The sequence below is a fragment of the Neopelma chrysocephalum genome, unplaced genomic scaffold (genome assembly GCF_003984885.1).
Source record: "Neopelma chrysocephalum unplaced genomic scaffold, ASM398488v2 Primary Assembly neopelma1_120, whole genome shotgun sequence".
Classification (NCBI taxonomy): domain Eukaryota; kingdom Metazoa; phylum Chordata; class Aves; order Passeriformes; family Pipridae; genus Neopelma; species Neopelma chrysocephalum.
The window spans coordinates 297,450-318,016 of record NW_020897782.1 but is presented as its reverse complement, the minus strand read 5'-3'; the positions used below and the strand labels follow the sequence as shown (position 1 = coordinate 318,016).

The following is a 20,567-nucleotide window of genomic DNA, read 5'->3' as shown; positions in this document are numbered from 1 at the left end:
AGTGTGACAGGAACAGTGACAGCCACTGCCCCAACAATGGATGGTGACTGTCACAGGAACAGTGACAGCCACTGTCCCAGCAATGGATGGTGTCACAGGAACAGTGACAGCCACTGCCCCAAGAGTCCACCCTGGGAATGGGACCCCGGGCTGCAGAGATGGGGGGATTCAAGGGGCCCTGCCAACATCTGCCTGAAACACAAGATCCCACACAGGGAACCACTGGCTGGCAGCCAGAGGGCTGTGAGAGCAGCTGAGTGTCAGCTGCCTCCCTGACAGACAAAAATACACAGCACAAGTGCTGATAAAACACTCTGCACTGGGAAGGGGTTGCTCTGTGAGCAGCACTCACTGCAGGCCCCAGCCATGCCCAAAGCACTCCCTGGAGCACAACTTCCCGAGGTTAAGTGACTTCAGAGAGGGAAATTCATGTTTCCTGTTTGTTCACAAGATCTATTACCTAAAGACACAGATGTGTACGTGGAACACAGAGGTTCTGGCTGTGATTATTACACATTTTATCTAGAGAAGTTCCTTTTCCAGCTAAAAGGAAAATGATCAGAGCTCTCTTTACTGCCTGTATTTTTCAAGTCTCAGATGACAGTCTCAAATGAAAACAGTTTCCCCAAACACTGTCTCAGTTGCAGCACAAGAGCACCATGAAACATCGACCCCTTACTCCTTGCAGAGACAGCAAGTGTTTCCATCCTTCTGGGGAGAACAAAATGATTTCTTTCTCCATGACATCTTTTGGATGCAGTTTGACAGTGGGGGCCTGAGTGTTTTGGGAATGCCTGACACACCTGAGCCATTTGCCTTTGCCCCACTTACATCACCGTCCTTGGCGAGTTTGCGACCACACCTCATGCTGTTCCCTTCCAGTTCCTCTTTATTTATTTCTTGGGGCCTGAAAAAAATAAAAGGGCATCTTTAAGGACACTTCAACAGCTTTGTATGATACCTTAATGTGGGAAAGATGAATAGACTGGAGTAAACTGGTCTGACCACACAATCATGGAACACCCTGAGTTGGAAGGGACCCACAGCCAACCCTTCTCTGAGCAGAGGTGTGACCAGATGAGCTCTCAGGGTCCCTTCCACCCTGAATTGTCCCATAAACATCCAACTACTCTATAAAACTGCCACACAAACCAGGCTGTGAGACCTCAGTTAGGCAGGATTTTTATAACAGAACTTTTCCAGATAACAAAGCTACAGCTGTTGCAGTGAAACACATTCTCCAAGCCTCATAAAGACCCAAGTCCTTTTTAAACACATCAGTCCCATCTCCCAGGCCCAAGCAGAAAGTGGTGCTGGGGCACAGCTGCAGGGCCCTGCAGAGCAGCAGTGCAGTGAAGCAGCAGCCACGAGACACTGAGAGGTTTCTCAAGGGGCTGGTTACACAACTTGCCTAAAAAACTCGCTCCCCTCAGTGCTCCTGACGTGCCAGAGCCTCTCTGTGCTGCCATCCCACACCAACAGCAGCTCCTTCCACCCAACAGTCTCCTCTGGTGCTTCCACACGTCCAGCAGCCCTGCAGAGCCACAGGAGGGAGAGCAGCCCCAGCTTTCCAGCTGTGGTACTCACTTCACACACAGTGACTTCATCAGCCAACCAACCTCCACTGCCAGACAGTCTTGAAGTGACACCAGGCCAAGCTGTACAAACCCCGGAGACATCAATCCCCCACAGGTTAAACTATACACCTGCAAGATCCAACAACATCCTCCAAGCTCCACAAGCCACAAGAAATGCAGCATCTGTTCTCTTCTACTGCTCACACCCCCCAGGAACTGGCAGCTAAAGCTTTTGTGAACACAGCCTGGGTCTTTTCTCTCCATTTCTACAAAAACCAACCCTGGGAGATGAAGTGTTTTATGAACAGGTTAAGCACATAAACTCATCACAGTAACCAAATTCACCCAAGAACCTCCCGTGTGCTTTTCCACATCTTCCAGTTGAACTGGTTCTGTGGCTGACCTAAATGCAGCAGTGGTGATAAAGGATTTATTTCTGTTTAATTAGTGACAAATTTCACAAACATTAGTCCATAATGCTCAGACAGACATTAGCATCCCCCTCCCCACCCCTGGAGCAGCCTCAGATGATGCAAAACTTCAGCTTTAACCACTTCCATCAGCTGCCACACAGAGAACAGTTGAGTTACCCTATTTCCTCCTCAAACACTGCCAAAGAGACTGTTAGAGTAGAAACTATCCAGCTCTGGGCTCAAAAGATCTGTCTGGCTTCTGCCACAGAACACATGTTTAATTAAAAATGATCCACTTTAGCACAAGTAGCACCTTGAGCAGCTCCAGTTCCAAGCCACAAACTCCAGTGCTACACTAAAACATTCACCACTCCTGAAGAGCAAATAAAATGTTTAGTCCTTTTAAATGCAAACTTGTCAAGTAGAAGAGAAACACTTTCTTCTCCCCCTCCCTGAAGTTACCAAGAGCAAACACATCCCACATGTCCAAGCAGTGCCATTTCCACGCTGGCAGTGTTGGGATGAGCAGGTGCAGTGACACTCTGCTCCAGGGGGGGTGTGGAAATAGAGCCTTAGTTCAGCTCAGGGGAGTCAGAGTCACATCTTGCTCCGATTCCCAAGGCTGTTTCCTTACCTCTGAGGGAAAAAATGTGTCGGGATATCAACACAGGCAGCAGGTGTGGGAGGAGGAGTGGCAGAGCTGGGTAAAGGATGGGCTTATAAAACCTTAATTCTTTTCTTCCAGCTACAGGTTGGACAAACAGCCAAGATATCTGTGTTAACACAAAGGAACAGTTGCACAGGTTCCCTTCTAAGGTACAAGTTGCCAACCCCAGGCCTCTCATGCAGGGTGGCAGCACGGGAGAGCTCCCAGGCCCCCAAACCCCACGGATCTCCTCAGGGACCGTGTGCTGTGCACGAGGCTCATTGTGGCTGAGCTGCCTGTGCTGACATTTCTGCCTTTAAAAACATCTTAAAAAATCCCAGATTGCAAAAGGGAAAACTAGACAGGAAAAACACTCCTCTCCTTCCAAGAGCCACTGAAACCCTCAGGTGCAGCTGAACATGAAAGCTGCTCTTTCCCAAGCTGGATGATCCCCATCATCCCCACTGCAGGCTGTGGGAGCTCACTTTTCCAGCAGCTCATATATCCTGTGGCTGACAATTCTAATGCTCCCACTGCACTGCAGTGAACTACCAAAACACATCCAAATCAGCAAATACAGGGTCCTACCTGGTGTCAGAATTTTGGTGACCTAATGCTCACTTCCCCATGAACTCTGGTTCCCCACGAGCCAGGAGGGTACGTTTGTCTGCTCCCCGATGCAGCCACAGCAGCAGTGCAAAAGTCTTCCCAAGAAAACACCACATCAGAAACAAGCTATGGCCACCCAAAATTAATCATTAGGAGTTGAATATGAGAGTCACAATTCTGTACTTCACCTCCACCATTTCCCAAAGCACTGCTGCTGAGGAGAACCACTTCTTAAAGATCTTGACCATTCTTAAGATCAGAGCTGGGGGATTTTTTACACTATTACATGATAACATCAAAAGAAAGCAATTAAGGAAATATAATTGAGCTATGGAGCCACACCACAGGGTGTTGGGGCTAAAGCACAAGCTGTTTCAGAACAGAACTGTATGTATTTAAGAACAGTTCCACTTGCTGTTGGTTGGTCAGTAATGATCCAGCCAAACCCTCCACCTGAATAATCCTCAACTGCTACTGCCAGGGAAGTCCAGCAAGAGAACAGGGAAGACTTTCACTTTTAGGGAAGATGGGAGATCTGTAACTGAACACAGCCCCAACCCACATTGCCCCTGGTTCAGATCAGGTCAGTGGTTCTCACCCCTTCACTGTGATCAATCAGTGAACTGTCCCATTGCAACCCAACCTGTCCATCTGCACATCTCCACACGCTGGGCTGGCACAGCCTTGGGAGAAATAAACCACTGGGTTTGCTGGGTTTTGGAAGGTTACAGACATTTTGCAGCTGCCTGACCTGGCATTTATTCTCCACAAAGCACTTTAGGAACCAGGAGAGAAGAGAAAGACGGGGACAACTCCCCCAGCTGCATTTTGCCACAGTTGTGGTGTTTGGAAAGAGCTCAGGGGACTTGGCTCATGGCAACGTGGCAAAGAGCAAGCAGGAGGCAGGGGAACAGCTGGGGGAACACACACACATGTAACACACACTAATCACACACAGCCCAGTGCCAGGACAGGCTCAGCATCCCAGACACCACTCAGGGCTTACACACAGGACAGCCCAGCCCAGCCCAGCCCTGGGGAGGGCATGGAAACACCCCCCACACACGGGGAGCTGGCAGGGAATTCCACAGTCAGAGAGTCATGGAATATGCTGAGCTGGAAGAGACCCACCAGGATCATCGAGTCCAGCTCCTAGCCTTGCACAGACACCCCAACAATCCCACCCTGTCCCTGAGAGTGTTGTCCAAACCCTCCTGAAGCTCTGGCAGCCTTGGGGCCGTGACCAAACCCTGGGGAGCCTGGGCAGTGCCCAACCACCCTCTGGGGGAAGAACCTTGTCCTAAGATCCAACCCCAACCTCCCCAGCTCAGCTGCAATTCCTCACTGCCAAGGCAATGCCAACACCGTGCAGCACGTGGTCTAGGAAGGAGAAAAGATGGGATATAAAATTGCAGGATTATGGAGAGAATGGGGTCTCAGCAGTGGAGAAGGATGCCCTGCCTGGGGAAAGCTGGAGAGCTGGCAGGGGAGAGATGTCAAACACAACCCTGAGGGAGAAAGGCTGTGAAAGGAGAGGGGAATGGGGGAACAGGTGACAGGATGTTGGGCCCTGCTGGGTGCTGGGCCCTCGCTCGCTGCCTGGGGGCTGGGATGGGAGGGGCAGAAACAAAGGTTACTGTGGAGTTATCCCTGCACAAACAAAAAAGGATGGATTGCCTCCTGCACCAACACAGTTCCACTGCCCCCCAGCCTTCTGCCCACCCAGCCCAGGACAGAACAGGCTTCTCCATCTGCAGCACTGTTCCCAAAGTTCCCTGAAACTGGAAGGCTCAGAAATGACCCTTTTGCAGCCTTGACACTCACTCCAAAGCAAAGTGCTGGTGAGAAGCATTAACCAACATAGAAGAAAATACAGAACGTGTGTCCCCCACCCAGCACTGCCCTCTGGTCCCACTATACCAGTTTCCCAGAGTTCTGCTGGTTAAAGGATGGGAGCCCAAGGGAACAGGCAGCCCCACAGAGAGCAACAGTTTAAAACCACTAAAGTATCCTTACCCCCCCAAAAAAACACTGAAATATGCTTCCCCCCCCTTAATGTAAACTCCCAAATTAATCATGTCAGAATTTATATGAGGAAGGTTTCTAATTTAGGAAAGAAAGAAAAGAAAGCCTGTAATATACCTACCCAATATCATTGTCTTGTTCTGCTCTGAGCATGGCAAACCACTGCTGTTTGTAAACAGAGGACAGCCATTCTAAAATGGAAAAAAAATAAATAAGCTTGTTGTCTTTGCTGCTGGGAATGGGGATGGTCATAAACATTTGAAATAGAGAAATAAAATGACATTGAAGTAATGAAGTTACACTTGTTAGCTGGATGGCCCATGCAACCAACCCCCCGATAGCTCCCTGTGTTCTCCAGTTCCAGCCTCAACCACAGGAGAAGGGATACAGAGAAACACCCACAGCCAAGAGGCAGGAACTCCAGACTATGCTCATCTCCTCAAACATTCACCACTTCAACAAGTGATGCAACTCAACACGTTTTCTCAGCACACAGAGCTCTGTTCAGCCAAGGAGCCTGTTAACAACCTCTTGGGAGAAGATGCTGCTTTCTGAATCCCCAGCGGAATTTTACACAAGTTACACAAGAAGAAAACAGAATCAAGGATAAAGGAAACAGTGACTTAGCACAGATATAGTAAAACAAATAGAAATTGTGCCCTACTAGGAATAAACACAACTCATGTCTTCCTTGGAGAACACACAAAGATTTTATCAGTTCTGTTAATTTAATGTTGCAACCGAGAGATAAAACGGAACAAACCCAAACAGTTTGTCAGGCAGTTACACAAAGGGGATCCCAGGCACCAAGAGCACAGGGTGTAGGAAGTTCTCAGTCAAGATAGTGAACAGGGGCAAGGTCATGTATGAGAACCAGCACTGGGGGAATGGGCTGGGTGAGAGGAAGAAGAACCACTGGGACCACAACCAGAGCAGGAGCTGATGGAGGTGACAGAAGGGAGGAGGGGTGAGATCACATGGCTGAGATCGACTTACAACTCCCAGAAGGAGAAATTAAAACCAGCCCTTGTCCTACTGACTCTAGAGTGAGAATTCAGACTGTGACAGGAGCAAACTGGGAATTCATCGAAGTACAACAAAGTGTAACAATGAATTAAGGAAAATTGCACAGGGAAGGGCCATAGAATGGATGTGTCAGAAGGGAAGGAATAAAAGCAAACCAGGAGGGAGAGCATCTTCTCTATTTGTTTATGTGTATGTATCCATTTCATACCTCATATTTCAACTGCAGTTCATCTGTTAATTTCTAGACATTAGGAAGGAAAGCACAGCTTAGGAAATGTTCAGAAGTCACCAAGTAAAACAGAACAATGAACACTGTGCTCACACAGACACATTATGTATTTCTGTCTCTTGCATCTTTCCTGCCCAAAGAACAGTCCTGTGAACGCCTAACACAGAATTTCAGTTTTCTCCTGCAGGCCCTACACACACAGAGGGTATAAAAGTGAATAAATAAATAATCACAGCATTACTTGCAACTATTCAGTGTGATTTCCTTCTTTACCTCAAGAGGAATTTCATCCAGAATTATCTAAAAGGTTTCCACCAGAACACAGGGTCCCCAGCAAAGTCCCCCTTCTGCAGACTCTCAGCTATGAAGCATCCCCTGAAATGCTGGATGCTGGCAGCCTGTTCCAAAGTGAGCCCCGGGATTTATCTAAACCTCCTTGCAAAGGAAGAGCAACAGTTTTGATTGAACACAGCTTTTGGCTGCACGCTGGAATGAAGAGATTACAAGGGCTGGTGAGTCCAAAGCTCTGCCAGCACATCCTCACACGGGATCCTCCTGGCACAGGAGCTGCTCCTCCTTCCCCTGTGCCACAGTGCCACCCAGCCACGGCAGGGCACTGCACCAGCACTGCTCTGCACACCCTGGAGCCGGGACACAACTCCTCATGCTGCTGCAACCAGCACCAGAAATCAGCCTCAGAGCTGCAGTTAGTCCTGTCAGAATCCTTCCTCTGACACACACAGGGAAAGGCTTCTGGGTCTGAGAACTGACACAACATTTACTCCCTGAAGGAGTAAATGAGAAGGCTGCCCAGCCCAGCCCAGCCCAGCCCATCCCACAGCTGGGCAGTGAGAACCACAGAAATGGTAAGAGATGGCAACCAATGTAGCTCCTGCAAATTGCTGGTTTGCAACATTTTATTCACATGCTGACAAAGGCACTTCATAAAGTGCATTGTTCTCCTCTGTCATCATTAAATTAAGGATCTAAAGGGTCATTAACCCAAAGTTATTCTTTATAATGACTTTTGCACTGTGCCTATAACCTGTACCTTGTTCAAGAACAAGAAAAAAAGAATGAACATAACCTATACCAATATCACTCTGAAGTAAGATGGATTCTATTTACTTTATACATCACTTGATCATGTAAAATATCACATATCAAAGCTCAGAGCTGTTCTTTGGGGATTTTTATGCATAACAAAATGTTATCACTTGCTGGAGGTCAAGCAAGTGTGATGTGGGCACACCAGACCAGACCACTCCCACCCGTGTGTAAATGCTGCCTCCCCCTGATGCCCAAAGAACACCCTGAGAGGGGCATTTTGAGCACAGGAGAACAGAGTTCCTTCCTCTTCTACTTCATAAGAAAGACCCAGTGCAGAAAACAGTCCCTTCTCCAGCCATTAAGGCACTAATTTAAACCAGAACTGGAAGGAGGGAAAGCCAGTCCCTTTGAGCAGCAACTTCATTTTCAGTCAGATGGGCAGATTTCTGGGGAGGAAAGGTCCTGCTCCCTCCCCACAGGCACAGAGGGCCCTAATCCAGCTTCTGAAAACACCTTTCCAACATTTCAAAGGGGCAGAGAGAGGAGCTCAGGGTTGTTCAGACATTCAGCCACAGAGTGATTAAGTCATTGTTGCTGGCAGAGACAGGACATGGCAGCACAGGAAAGGCAAACTGAAGTGACCCTACACCAGCTCAATGGCAAGGAAAGCCTCTCAGGAGGATCTAACAATTCCATCAGGCTTCAAAGGAAACAACCCAACTCAGCATCACAGCATCATGTTGACATCTACAGCAGCATGAAGGGAAAAGCCAACATGAGATGAAAAAAAATTAACTTTATAGCAGCATAATTCAAAGACAGGTTAAACATTTACATAAGGCAGGGCTCCACTGTGACCCCCAATGCTGCAGGAGTGGACTTATCTACTTCATACCTCAAGTATGGAGAGGTGACAAGAACACAGATGTCTAGAAATTACAGATAAAAGTGATAAACAGCTCAATAAATTCAGTTTTAATTGGCATGTGGTTATTACACCCACACACAGACATCACAGAAGCACATGAATGGACAGTTATATTTTTTTAAACCCATGTCAAACTCTGTATGTGACAGCCAGGAGAAAACTGGCAGAGTTAAGATGCAAAAAATCACTGCAAGGATTCAACTCTGCCAAGGGAGCACTGACCAGAGGGAAATGTGAACAAGGACACCAGGAGCCAAATTCAGAGGGGGAGCATGAGAGCTCCAAACACTTACAAGGAGCACAACTGACCTGGGGGAGAGAAGGGAGAAAAAAAGAAAAGGGAAGAAGAAGGAGGGGCACGTGTCTCCCATGATAAGAGAGAGGGATGATAGTGGGAAAACATTTTCAAGTGAGAGCCCAGCTTGATAACCCATTTCCAGCCTTATTCATCCAAGAGCAGCCAGGTTCACACAGCTGCTGAGCAGGGAACAGAGATCTGGGCACTCAGATTTCAGCAGCAAGATGAGAAGGGGCTTTTCATTTTCCAGTGACACTGTGATGTAACAGCAGTAATCTCCAATAACATGGGCATTTCCCTCTCTGGGCTTCAAAAAGCACATGGCCCTAGAAGGAGGATGTATTTTATACAAGTCAAAGTGCAAATAAAATGTCAAGAGCAATATTTTTGAATATCCTTTCTGCCCCAAATTATCCTAAATCTGTCAGTAAACATCACTTGTCTTGGAAGAGAGAAGGAGTTCACAGAATCTTGTGCTTTTGGTCTTCACTTTCAGGTATTATTCCAAATCCTATCAAAACCTACCCAGCTCTTCTTAGAAAGTAATGACAAGAAAACAGTTGAGTCTCAGGAAGTTTTGCTCTCTCAAAAGCAAAAGACTTTTTTTTGCATCTCTGGGGCTCTGAGATCATTTAAAGTTTGATAATGTATTATGTATTGACTGCAGAGGACTTTGATAATCTGACTGATCAGCAGAATGATTTTATGCCTGTAATCTTCATACTCAGCTTCTGCTGAATCTCCAGCCACAAACAGATGTTGGAAGGAAACACGTGAGCAGTAAGACAAGAAAACACACTGAGCCCTTCCCAGTGACTCCAGGGCAGGACAGGCTGGGGAAGGCACACGGAATGGGATCAGCTGAGTAGAATCATGGAATGGTTTGGGTTGGAAAAGCCCTCTAAGGTCACTGAGTCCAACCATTCCCCAGCACTGCCACGGCCACCACTGACCATGTCCCCAAGTGTCACATCCACAGGGCTTTTAAACCCCCCAGGGATGGGGACTCACCCCTGCCCTGGGCAGCTGTGCCAGGGCTGGGCAGCCCTTTCAATAAAGGAATTTCCTCAGTATCCAGCCTGACCCTCCCCTGGCACAGCTTGAGGCCATTCCCTCTCCTCCTGTCCCTTGTTCCCTGGGAGCAGAGCCCGACCCCCCCCGGCTCCCCCCTCCTGTCAGGGGGTTGCAGAGCCAGAAGGTCCCCCCTGAGCCTCCTTTTCTCCAGGCTGAGCCCCCCCAGCTCCCTCAGCTGCTCCAGCCCCTTCCCAGCTCTGTTCCCTTCCCTGGACACCTCCAGCCCCTCCATGTCCTTCTGGGGGTGAGGTGCCCCAAACCCATGGCAGGAGCTGAGCAGAGGCCTCAGCTGTGCCCAGCACTCACTCACCTGAGGGCAGCAGGGCATCTCTCTCCACGATCCTGGCCGAGGCCAGGTCACTGATGATGTACTGCAGCCTCAGATGGGAGAACACGGGCAGGAATGCACTTCCCTGGGCTGATTCCAGGAAAGCAACATCACCCCCAAACTCTGCAACACAGAGCACCTGCATCACAACTTGTTCTCCCTGATATTTGCCAGCCCCTATTTATATTTGAGTTTTTACTTGTTGATCAGAGATCAATATTATGGGCAGGTGAGTCACCATTTGCCACTAAAATTAAGAAATCACTTGCATTCAAACCCCAAACCAAGGCCAGGCAACTCCTCCTACCTCTCCTGCGCTCGGCAAACCAGGCATCAGCTTCAGTCAACACCTGCTTGAAAGACCCATTCCAAGAAGGCACGAGCTGAAGGAACATCCACTGGGAAAAACAAACAAATTCTAGTGAGTCAGTGGAAGAAGGTTTTAAATAAGTGATCCATGCATCAATGAGAGATATTGCCATAGTGCATTCATTCCTACAGGGGTTCTGATACTCTGTTAAATACTTTCACTCAATCCCATGAAGGTTCCACTGCCTCAAGCCCCAGCAGCCCCTTGGGAAGTACCTTTTTGAGAGCAGTGTACACGTCCATTTCCACCTGCAGCACAAACAGGTTAGAGGAGCTGATCAGCTGCTTCATAAGGTTTATGCTGAAAAAAATCAACCATAACAGGTCAGTGAGACAGGAGAGAAAAGGAAGAAGGGCAGACAGGGAACAACCAACCAGCAACAGCCCAGAAAATGATCTGCAGTGAGCTCTAGACTTGGGGAGAGATTGTCCTTCATCCCTGCAGGGGAAGTGCAGCCCCAGTACCTGAGTTCTTTGAAGAGTCCAATGCTCTGGTGGGTCATCAGGTTGTTCAAGAGCCACTCAAGGCACCTGCATGGAAAGCAAGGAATTAAGACCTTTGCTTGTTTTTCCTCTATGTCAACACTCCTGCAACAGGTGCTCAGGCTCACAAAGCCTGATGCTGCCCCACAGGACTGGGAAATGTTGCCTTAACCCAAGCCAGAAATGCATAAAAATATTAAAAAAACCCAGTTCTTTCAAACACTGGGAGTTTGCCAGGAAATTTTCTGAAGCTCTCATTAAAGTTGCACTGAGTTTCTCCAAGGGCACAGCACAAGCAGAATTCCAAGGACTGTCAATGCCACACAGAGCTCTGAGAACACACTGAGTCACAGCACAAGGAAGCAGGTGGGAGCTCTCAGCATTCTGCTCCCAAATGTGGCATCAGCCCTCCTCATTCCAAGTTCAGCTTGAACTCTGCATATTAAAGCCACTTTTTGATGAAACAGTCTGTGATCATGTGTTACTTCACTGTCACACTCAAGACCAAACATACTGTCCTTACTACTGTGATTCCCTCAGTCACAGCACAGGCCAATCAACCTGCCACAATCTGCACGGATTTTAAGGGAGTTGATGACAGTAGAACCCCAACAATAGGATGAGCAAAGCCAAAATCAGGCAGCTTTCAAAGGATTAGGAGGGCCAGAGCCCAAGAAGAATTTGATTTAGCCACTACAGTTAAAGACAACACAAAAGTTTCTATAAATACACTGCAAAAGGAAGGTCAAGGAGTGTCTCTATCATTTGTTCAATGCAGAGGGTGATGTAGTGACAGGGATGAGGAACAGGCTGAGGTACTCAATGCCTTCTTTGTCTTGGTCTTTAATATCAAGACCAGTTGTCCTGAGGACACCCAGCCCCCAGAGCTGGAGGTGAGGGATGGGGAGCTGAGTGAAGGCCCTGTAATCCAGGAGGAGATGGGCAGTGACCAGTCCATGGGCCCTGATGGGATGCACCCCAGAGCACTGAGGGGACTGGCAGAACTTGCCATACCACTCTCAACCATCTACCAGCAGTCCTGGTGAACTGGAGAAGTTCCAGCTGACTGGAAAGCAGCAAATGTAACACCCATCTATGAGAAGGGTCAGGAGAACGATCCAGGGAATTCCAGGCCTGTCAGCCTGACCTCAGTTCCAGGCAAGGTTATGGATGGGATCCAAAGTGCCATCACATGGCACGGGCAGGACAGCCTGGCCCGGCCAACGTGGATTCATGAAAGGCAGGTCCTGCTTGACCAACCTGATCTCCTTCTCTGACAAAGTGACCCACCCAGCAGATGAGGGGAAGGCTGTGGATGTGTCTGTCCAGACTTCAGTGGAGTGTCTGACACCATCTCCCACAGCATCACCCGGAGAAACCGGCTGCTCATGGCTGGGATGGGCAACAAACTGGTTGATGGCCACAGAGCTGTGGGGAAGGGACATAAATCCAGATGGGGCCCATCAGCAGGGGTGTCCCCAGGGCTGGTTTAGGGCCAGTCCTGTTTACCACCTTTATGGATCTGGACAAGGGGTCACCTGTGCTCTCAGGACATTTGCAGACAGCACCAGGGGGGGTGGCAGTGTGGATCTGCTGCAGGGCAGGAAGGCTCTGCAGAGAGGCCTGGACAGACCCCAGCAATGGGCCGAGGACAATGACATGAGGTTCAACAAGGCCAAGTGCCACGTCCTGCACTTGGGTCACAGCAACCCCTGCAGCTCCAGGCTGGGGGAGGAGTGGCTCGAGAGCTGCTCAGCAGGAAGGGACTTGGGGGTGCTGCTTGACAGCCAGCTCAGTACGAGCCAACAGTGAGACCAAGTGGCCAAGAAGGCCAATGGGTCCTGGCCTATATCAAGAACAGTGTGGAGCAGGAGCAGGGCAGTGATTGTCCCCTGTGCCTGGCACGGGGGAGGCCACACCTCGAGTGCTGCCTGCAGGTCTGGCCCCACTTCCAAAGGAACACTGAGGTGCTGCTGCGTGGGCAGCAATGGGCACCAGGGCTCTGAGGGATCCAGGAAACACGTCTGCTGGGGAGCAGCTGAGGGAGCTGGGCTTGCTGAGTCTCAAGAAGAGGAGACTTGGGGTAACCTCATCGCTCACAACTCCCTGACAGGAGGTTGTAAAGAGGTGGAGACTGGTCTCTTCTGCTGTGCCTGCAGTGAGAGGGCCAGAGGAAATGGCCTTAAGCTGAGACAGAAGATATTCAGATCAGATGTTTCCACTGTTTGGGTGGTAAGGCACTGGAATGGGCTGCCCAGGCAGGTGGTGGAGTCACCATCCCTGGAATTAAGAGGTGTATGGATCTGGCACTGGGTGCTAAGGTTTTAGGGGTTAAAGTGGCAGTGCTGGTTGGACGGCTGGACTGGATGATCTTAAAGGTCCCTTCCAACCCTCATAATTCTATGATTCTATTCTAATAAAACAATTAACCTGGGCATTATTGTACTGTGTGTAAACTCACTGATAATTAGCCATGTCCAAAGCAGCTCAGAGACAGGAATTCTTACTTTTTCTTCACGGAGTCCAGCCCGTACGTGCCCGCAGAGTTGTAGTACCCACACACGGTCTGGGAGGTGATGGTTTCCTTCATTGTTTCACCACACTGCTGGATTAAGCCATCCTGCAGGGAGGGAAAAAACCCACAAGCATTCTGAGTGTTCATTTCCCAACAGGAAATGTCAGGCACTGTGCAGTTCATGCGGATTTTCCTGCCTGAGCCACCCCCAAAGTCCCCCAGGCTGCAGTGACCTGTGCTACGCTGCCCAAAACGTTTCAACCATTGTTCCTCACATAGACTTGCCTGAAGAATATTTCCCACGAAAGAAAAGCGTGATGAATGCCTTCAGGGTAGAGAAAATGAGCTGCAAAACCTATTTTAATCTACTTTTAGATATGACTCAAAGCAGCACTTAATCTTACACCTGAATCTTAGCCACAGCACTTTCCAACAAACCCTCCGCGTTGTGTTTGGGTTTTTTCCCACTAAGCCTGAAAAGCTGATTCATTTCTCTGGGTGAAACAGGACATGCTGGCAAGGGTTTTATGAACTGTTCTGCCTCTCTTCAGGCAGAGACAGAGATCCTGGCACTCCTGACTTACCAGCTGCAGCATGCAGGCTGCTGCCAGCAGGGCGACCACGCGGCTGGGGTTGATCAGCACGTCGTCTCTGTACAGGGAGCCAAAGGCCACCTGCAGGGCTGCACAGGGAACAGGAGCCAAACAGAGACAGAGCAGTGAGCACGGGGCATTAAAAGAGTCCTGAACTATAGCCAAGCCCTTCTCTGCACACCTTCTCTGTGATCTCAGCTGCTCTGGACAAACAGCCAGTGCTGACCAGCCCAGACCCCCCAACAGAACACAGGAGATGTGGCAGTGCCCAGACCTGCACTGAGCTCCCACCAGTTAAACAAACCCTGCAGCACACCCTGAGAGCTGTACAACAGAGAAATACAAGTGCCACCTCTGAGGACCACGAGGTTTAACTTAACCTCTGCCCTCAGGGCTTTGTTAAAACAAGAGGTTCCCACTTACCTTCTACATCAATATTTTGGTCAGGAATCTCCAACTCTATGACGTTCATGCTGGATTCTTTCCAGGAGCCACTGAACATACTGGAAAAGTAGCCTGACTGTAGGAGGGAAGAGGAGAGAAAAAGAACTCAACTAAGAGATTTCATCCCCAATAGAAGTGTCAAAAGCAGCACATGGAACAAAACATGGTTAATATTTACCTTTATGCAGAACAAACTGTGTTAAGGAAACTTTCACAAGCTTAAACATTCTGACAGATTCAAAAGGGGCCAATTGTATTTGCTGTTTCTGACACTGAAAACGCCTACAGGAAATTTGGGCTACATGGGTGTGACCAAAGAAAAGAGCTTTAAAAGGCCAGAAAAGCCACAGAAGCTCTTTTCCTACAAACCACACCACCAGTGGGGGCAGAATTAGTCCAAGAACTAAGTCCTTGATGTTACCAGCAGACAACAAATCCTGCAGGCATTAGGGAATGCCAGTTTGGGGACTGGGGAAAAATAAAAGAAAGGCATGCAAGACATACAAATTACTGTACAAGGCTGTAGTCTCATACCAAGGACACAGACACATACACCATTTACAGCAATATACCTTTTATTATTAAGTGTAAGGCACATAAAACTAGAATTTGAGAGGTTTCCATCCAAATGAAGGGAAAGATAATGCTCTACTAGGGTTCCTGATTTTCCTTCCCAGCAGCAGATGTGCCCATTATGAGATGCTATCAATGAAGTTTACCTGAGAGATCAAAAAAATAAAGTCTATTTGTACCACATTCCCTGACCTCTTCACTCAGCATTTCAGCCCAAGGCAGCAAATAACACAAGCCCCAGTTTTGATTTACTTTGATCAGGTCAGTATTTCTGTCCCCTCAGTGCATCCCTAACCATGGCACACAACACACTCCTCTCAAACCCAGGACCTCACTAACCACACCCTCCTCACGAGGCTGCCTCAGCTTGGCCATGGAGATCACTCTCCATTTGCATAAGAATTTATAATTTTAGTAATAGCATCAGAAAACAGAAATCCCCCGTTTCTCAGAGCTGCTGTGAACAGTCAGAGCAGCACCTGACTGTCCTTTATCCAGCTCAAGCCAGTGACTGAGGGACCAGGGGAGCTGAAACAGGCTCAGAAAGGCTGCTCAGCAGTTCAGAGTCACAATGGCATTAAAAGAGTCGTTTACATGCAGTTATTTCTAACCTCCAAAACTATTTTACCTACAGCAACATAATTCCAATGCTGGAGCGTGACCTGCAACAGGACCTGCCTGATGAGAACACTGAACTCCCCTGAGGTTCCTCTCCCAAAAAACATCACTCCTACAGCGAGGCCTCTGCAGAGCAAAGTCACGGTGTTCAAACCCTGCCACACAGCTGCATCCACAGGAGGGATTTAACACCCAACTTCAGTCACCAACCAGGCAAAGGCTTCAGGAGCAGCTCCACAAACTCGACACGCAGCACCCACAGCCACAGTGACAGAACACAGCAGCAACACCAGCTGCCTGAGGCCACACCAGGGCTGTGCCCATCCATGGGGCAGAGGGAGCTGTGCCTGCCAGCTCTGCTCCTGCCACAGACACAGAGGACACAGCAAAGCCAACTGCACCTCTGTGCTCCCAAAGCACAAGCACAGAGCACTGCACCTGAACCAGGCCCAAAGGAAAGGTCTGTACACACAGTGTGTGTTTGAAGCACAAGCACAGAGCACTGCACCTGAACCAGGCCCAGAGGAAAGGTTTGTACACACAGCGGGTGTTGGGCAGGTTCTCACTGAGATTTACTCCTTCCTAGAGCTCCTGTGCAAACCTTCCTCAGGCAGCTGCAAGAAACCCTTCCTGAGGGCTCCTACCAACCAACAGCAAGCACAGAGAGCCAGCACCACCAATGTCCCTGCAGGTCCCTGTCCCCGAGCCCAGGGGACAGGAACACTGAACTGGGGCACCACAGGCCTTACAAATCCTGTGCCCTGACAGAATGCTCACATCACAAGAGCCACTCAGCCACCTGTTCAGCAAACAGGAACATGTTCTCAGGACATCAAAGACAAATTTCAGGACTGTTTTCACAGAGGATGCACCGAGACTAAGAATAAAATAAATTAAATAGAATCAAAAAAATTACACAGGAAGAGAGAGAAGCTTTTCAAACACAAAGATGCAGCTCTGCTTCCCAACACTGCCAACAGGAGCTGGTTAACTGTTTGTATCTACAAAAAGAGTGAAGGTCCCAAATAAAAGGCGGGGGGAAAAAAAGGATAAATCTCCAGTCACACTTCACAGTTCTCAGACATTTTTTACTAAAAGCACAGTTCCTACTGGGATTTAGAAAGGAGCCACTTACCTGACACAAATAAATCTTGTGCAAGTTCCACTCCTCTCCCAGAGCACAGATTTTGACATCACTGTTCTCCCCATTCAAAAACAGAGTCTGATAAATGTATTTCGATGTGCTTTTCAATTTTTTCCTAGTAAAAAAAAAAACAAACCAAACAAACAGTGAGACACTCCTTCCAATTGTCCCATTACAGCAGCAGCAGTGGGTCTCAAGCCCAGGATTTTCCCTGTCATGTCTCCCCCAGGCTGGCACCATTTCCCCACTCCCTGCCTGTGCCACTATTTGCCCAAAACTCGCTGAAATAGTGTGAAATTCAACCAAATCGGCCCCAAAAGGAGATAAAATTGGCCCTAAATCCCCCTGGAAATCCGGAACTTCCCAGAACTCCAAGGTATTCGCAAAATAGTCTCCAAATTTCATCAAATTAGGAAAAGTGATGAAATTTAGGGGAATTAGAAGCAGAAACGAGGAGATTTTGGTGAAAATGGGAACACTTGGCAAAAATTCTGAGAAAATGGGGCAATTTGAGGAGAAATGAGGGAAATTTAGGGGAAAATGGAAAAATTTGAGCAAAGATGGAGAAAATCAGGCCAAAGATGGGGAAGTTTGGGGCACATTTGGGAAAATGGGGGAGCTTGGGGGAAATTCATAAAATTGGGTACATTTAGGGGAAATTATAGGAAACCTGGATAAAAATGTGGAAGTTTTGGTAAACTTTGGGGGAGAAATTTGGAGAATTTGGGGGAATTGGTGAAATTTTGGGGCAATGTTGGGAAATTTGGGAAAAATTAGAGTAAACAGGAAAATCGATGAAATTTGGGGAAATTCAAGGCAAAAATGGGGGGAAATTTTGGGGAAATTTGAAGGGAAATAGAGAAATAAGAGTCAAAATGAGGAAATCAGGAAAATCTGGGAAAACTGCTGCTAATGGGACCTCCCCCGAGCACCCCAGAGCCTCCTCTGACTCCAAAGAGTGGCCTCACCCCCAAACCTCTCCCTGACAGCCTTGAGATAATTATTTACAACTTATTTTACCCATGAAAGAGCTGCCTGTCTTGATGCACAGTGTTGAAATTATACTGACTCAATCGCAGAACCTGTACATGTAAATATCTTTTTTTTTAAATAAAAATCACGTGGATGTATTGGAAAAGAAAATATCATTAACCAGCAGAATACTGGAATACTAATTAATAAGAAAACTGTGGAACTCGTAGCCAATGAGCTCTAATTCTTTTTTTTTTTGCTAAATGTATAAACAGTAAAAAGTTCCAATAGCTGGTGTGCTTCGTGGGACTCCACCGAGCAGCCGGGGCAGCACAACCCTGAGATAAATCCCCCGGGTCCCCTGGAGCGTGTCATTCCCCTGAGTGTGTCATTCCCCTGAGTGTGTCATTCCCCTGAGTGTGTCATTCCCCTGAGTGTGTCATTCCCCTGAGTGTGTCATTCCCCTGAGTGTGTCATTCCCGGACACTCAGCGGGGATCAGACCCGTTCTCTGGGGGCAGCGGGGCCCGGAGCCCCCCGAGCTCCGGCTGTGCCGGGGCCCTGCAGGACACTCGGTTGTGGGGCTGGACGCTTATCCTAAACCCTCTGACAGCACCGAAACGGCAAAACAAACAAACAAACAAAAACCCCCAACCCCCCCAAAAAGCCAATTCTGGACACGATAAATTCAAAAACTAAATCAGAAAACCTCAGTAACCCTTCCCGAGGGGAGCCCGCGGTGCCCCCCGAGCTGCCCCCCCGCCCCCTTTGCCCCGTCCCCCCCCCCGGGGTCACCGCGGCCCCCAGACCTGCGGCCCCGGGGGTGCAGCAGCCGCTCGTCCCGCTCGGTGTCGCCGTCGCTGTCGCTGTCCCCGGGCCCCTCGGCGGCCCCGCCGCGCTTCCTCTTGCCGTTCCTGCCGGCCCTGCCCGCGGCCGCCGCCGCCTCGCCCCGCGGGACGGGTCCCCTCCGCCGCAGGACGCGGCTGCCCAGGGCGCCCATGGCCGGCCCGGCCCCGCCGCCTCATGAGGCCGCGCCGAGCGGGGCCGGAGCGGGAGCGGGGCCGGAGCGGGAGCAGCAGCGGCGCCTCAGCCCCGGCCGGCGGCGGCCGCGGCCTCTGCGCCTGCGCGGCGGAACCGCCCCGGACGGGCTTCCGGGGACCGGGGAACGTTTCCTGCCCCTGAGCGGGGCCGTTCCCGAGCCACCAACGTGCTTTTACTTCCCCAGGAACGGGCCTTTCTGTGCCCTGGGACTGAGCCTTTTCCTGCCCCTGAGCGGGGCTGTTCCCGAGTCAGGAACGGGTCTTTCTGTGCCCCGGGAACGGGCCTTTTCCCGCCCCTGAGTAGGCCTGTTCCCGACCCAGGAACAGGCCTTTCTGTGCCCCGGAACGGGCCTTTTCCTGCTCCTGAACAGGCTGTTTTGTGCCCCTTAACAGACCTTTTCCCGACCCAGGAACGGGCCTTTTCCTGACCCAGGAATGGGCTTTTCCCAACCCAGGAATGGGCCTTTTTCTGCCCCACAAACGGGCCTTTCTTGCTCCATGAGTGGGTCTTTCCTGACCCAGGAACAGGCCCCTTCCTGCCCCTTGAACGGGAATTTTCCTGCCCCACGAACGGCCCGTCCCGGGGGGTTTTCCAGGGATCAGACCCTTCCCGCTGTGTGGGTTCGTTCAGCTGGAGGAACCAGGCCCTGCAGTGCCCCAGCACGGTGTGTCTGCAGCTGCCAGAGCTCAGAGCACTGTGGGATCCCAGTGTCTGCAAAAAATGGGATTCTTCACCACTTTTGCAACACTCCAGTAATGACACACTCAAGAGGGACATTTATTCATGTCAAAGCTGCACAAGCCTGGGTGATCACTGGAGTTCCACAAATCAAGCACACCAACTATTGAAACTTTATTATTTATACATTTGAGCAAACAAAGGAACTAGTGTTCATTGGCTACCAGTTACATAGTTTTCTTATTAATTAGTATTCTGTCTTCTGTTGGTTAATACTAATTAGTCTGCATGCCCAGTCTTTCTCTTCCTTTGGGTCGGGGGGTTTCTTGGGTTGCTGGTTGTGATCTGCCCCTGCTGGAATCACCTTTGAGCAGCTGGAGCTGATTTCAGCCCAGTTACTGCGTTGGGTTTATCAGTTTCTTCCTTACCTTAGGAGTCCTGCCAGATGTCTCTGTGGCCTGTAAATTCTGCATTCCTTGTGCCCACTGTCAGAGGTACATCCTTCTTCCCAAGCTTAGTTAGACTCCCCCTCGGCCTGGGATCACTGGAACATCTCCAGCCCTAAACTTTAACAAGGCAATTCTACCAGCAAGTAATTTGTTTTTCTAACACCTGGACATCACTTACAGCTTGTTTGTTGGCTGCTGTTTGTTTTATGGATTAAATCTCCCTTCTTGTTGATTAGGCTGGAATGTGTACAAGGATCAAACATCAAAGAACATCCTTTCTTAAGAAAATTTTTACGTATTCTACATTTTGCAAGAATTCCAGACTGCATCTTCTCACTAAATCCCCTCATTTCATGGCAAACCAGGGGCCTCTTGGGCTCCAGCAAGTCCAGTCCCTATTCTTGCAACAACAGAACAGGGAGCCATCCCCTGGAGTGCCGAGGTTACAGTCTCATCCTCGGGCCCTGAGCAACACTATCGATATCC

General features: G+C 49.3%; 1 protein-coding gene across 1 annotated transcript in view; it reads right to left on the bottom strand.

Moving 5' to 3' along the window:
* Positions 1-18,928, bottom strand: part of GMCL1 (germ cell-less, spermatogenesis associated 1) — a 21,809-nt gene extending 2,881 nt beyond the window's left edge. The window contains exons 1-11 of the mRNA XM_027697592.1: positions 18,723-18,928; positions 16,934-17,057; positions 14,587-14,683; positions 14,155-14,252; positions 13,563-13,675; positions 11,038-11,103; positions 10,789-10,873; positions 10,511-10,601; positions 10,186-10,326; positions 5,392-5,461; positions 832-907 (exon numbers count right to left, since the gene is read on the bottom strand). Coding sequence (XP_027553393.1) covers positions 832-907; positions 5,392-5,461; positions 10,186-10,326; positions 10,511-10,601; positions 10,789-10,873; positions 11,038-11,103; positions 13,563-13,675; positions 14,155-14,252; positions 14,587-14,683; positions 16,934-17,057; positions 18,723-18,913 — 1,152 coding nt within the window. The 5' untranslated portion in view covers positions 18,914-18,928. The remainder of the gene's footprint in view (positions 1-831; positions 908-5,391; positions 5,462-10,185; positions 10,327-10,510; positions 10,602-10,788; positions 10,874-11,037; positions 11,104-13,562; positions 13,676-14,154; positions 14,253-14,586; positions 14,684-16,933; positions 17,058-18,722) is intronic.
* Positions 18,929-20,567: the final 1,639 nt, after the last annotated feature.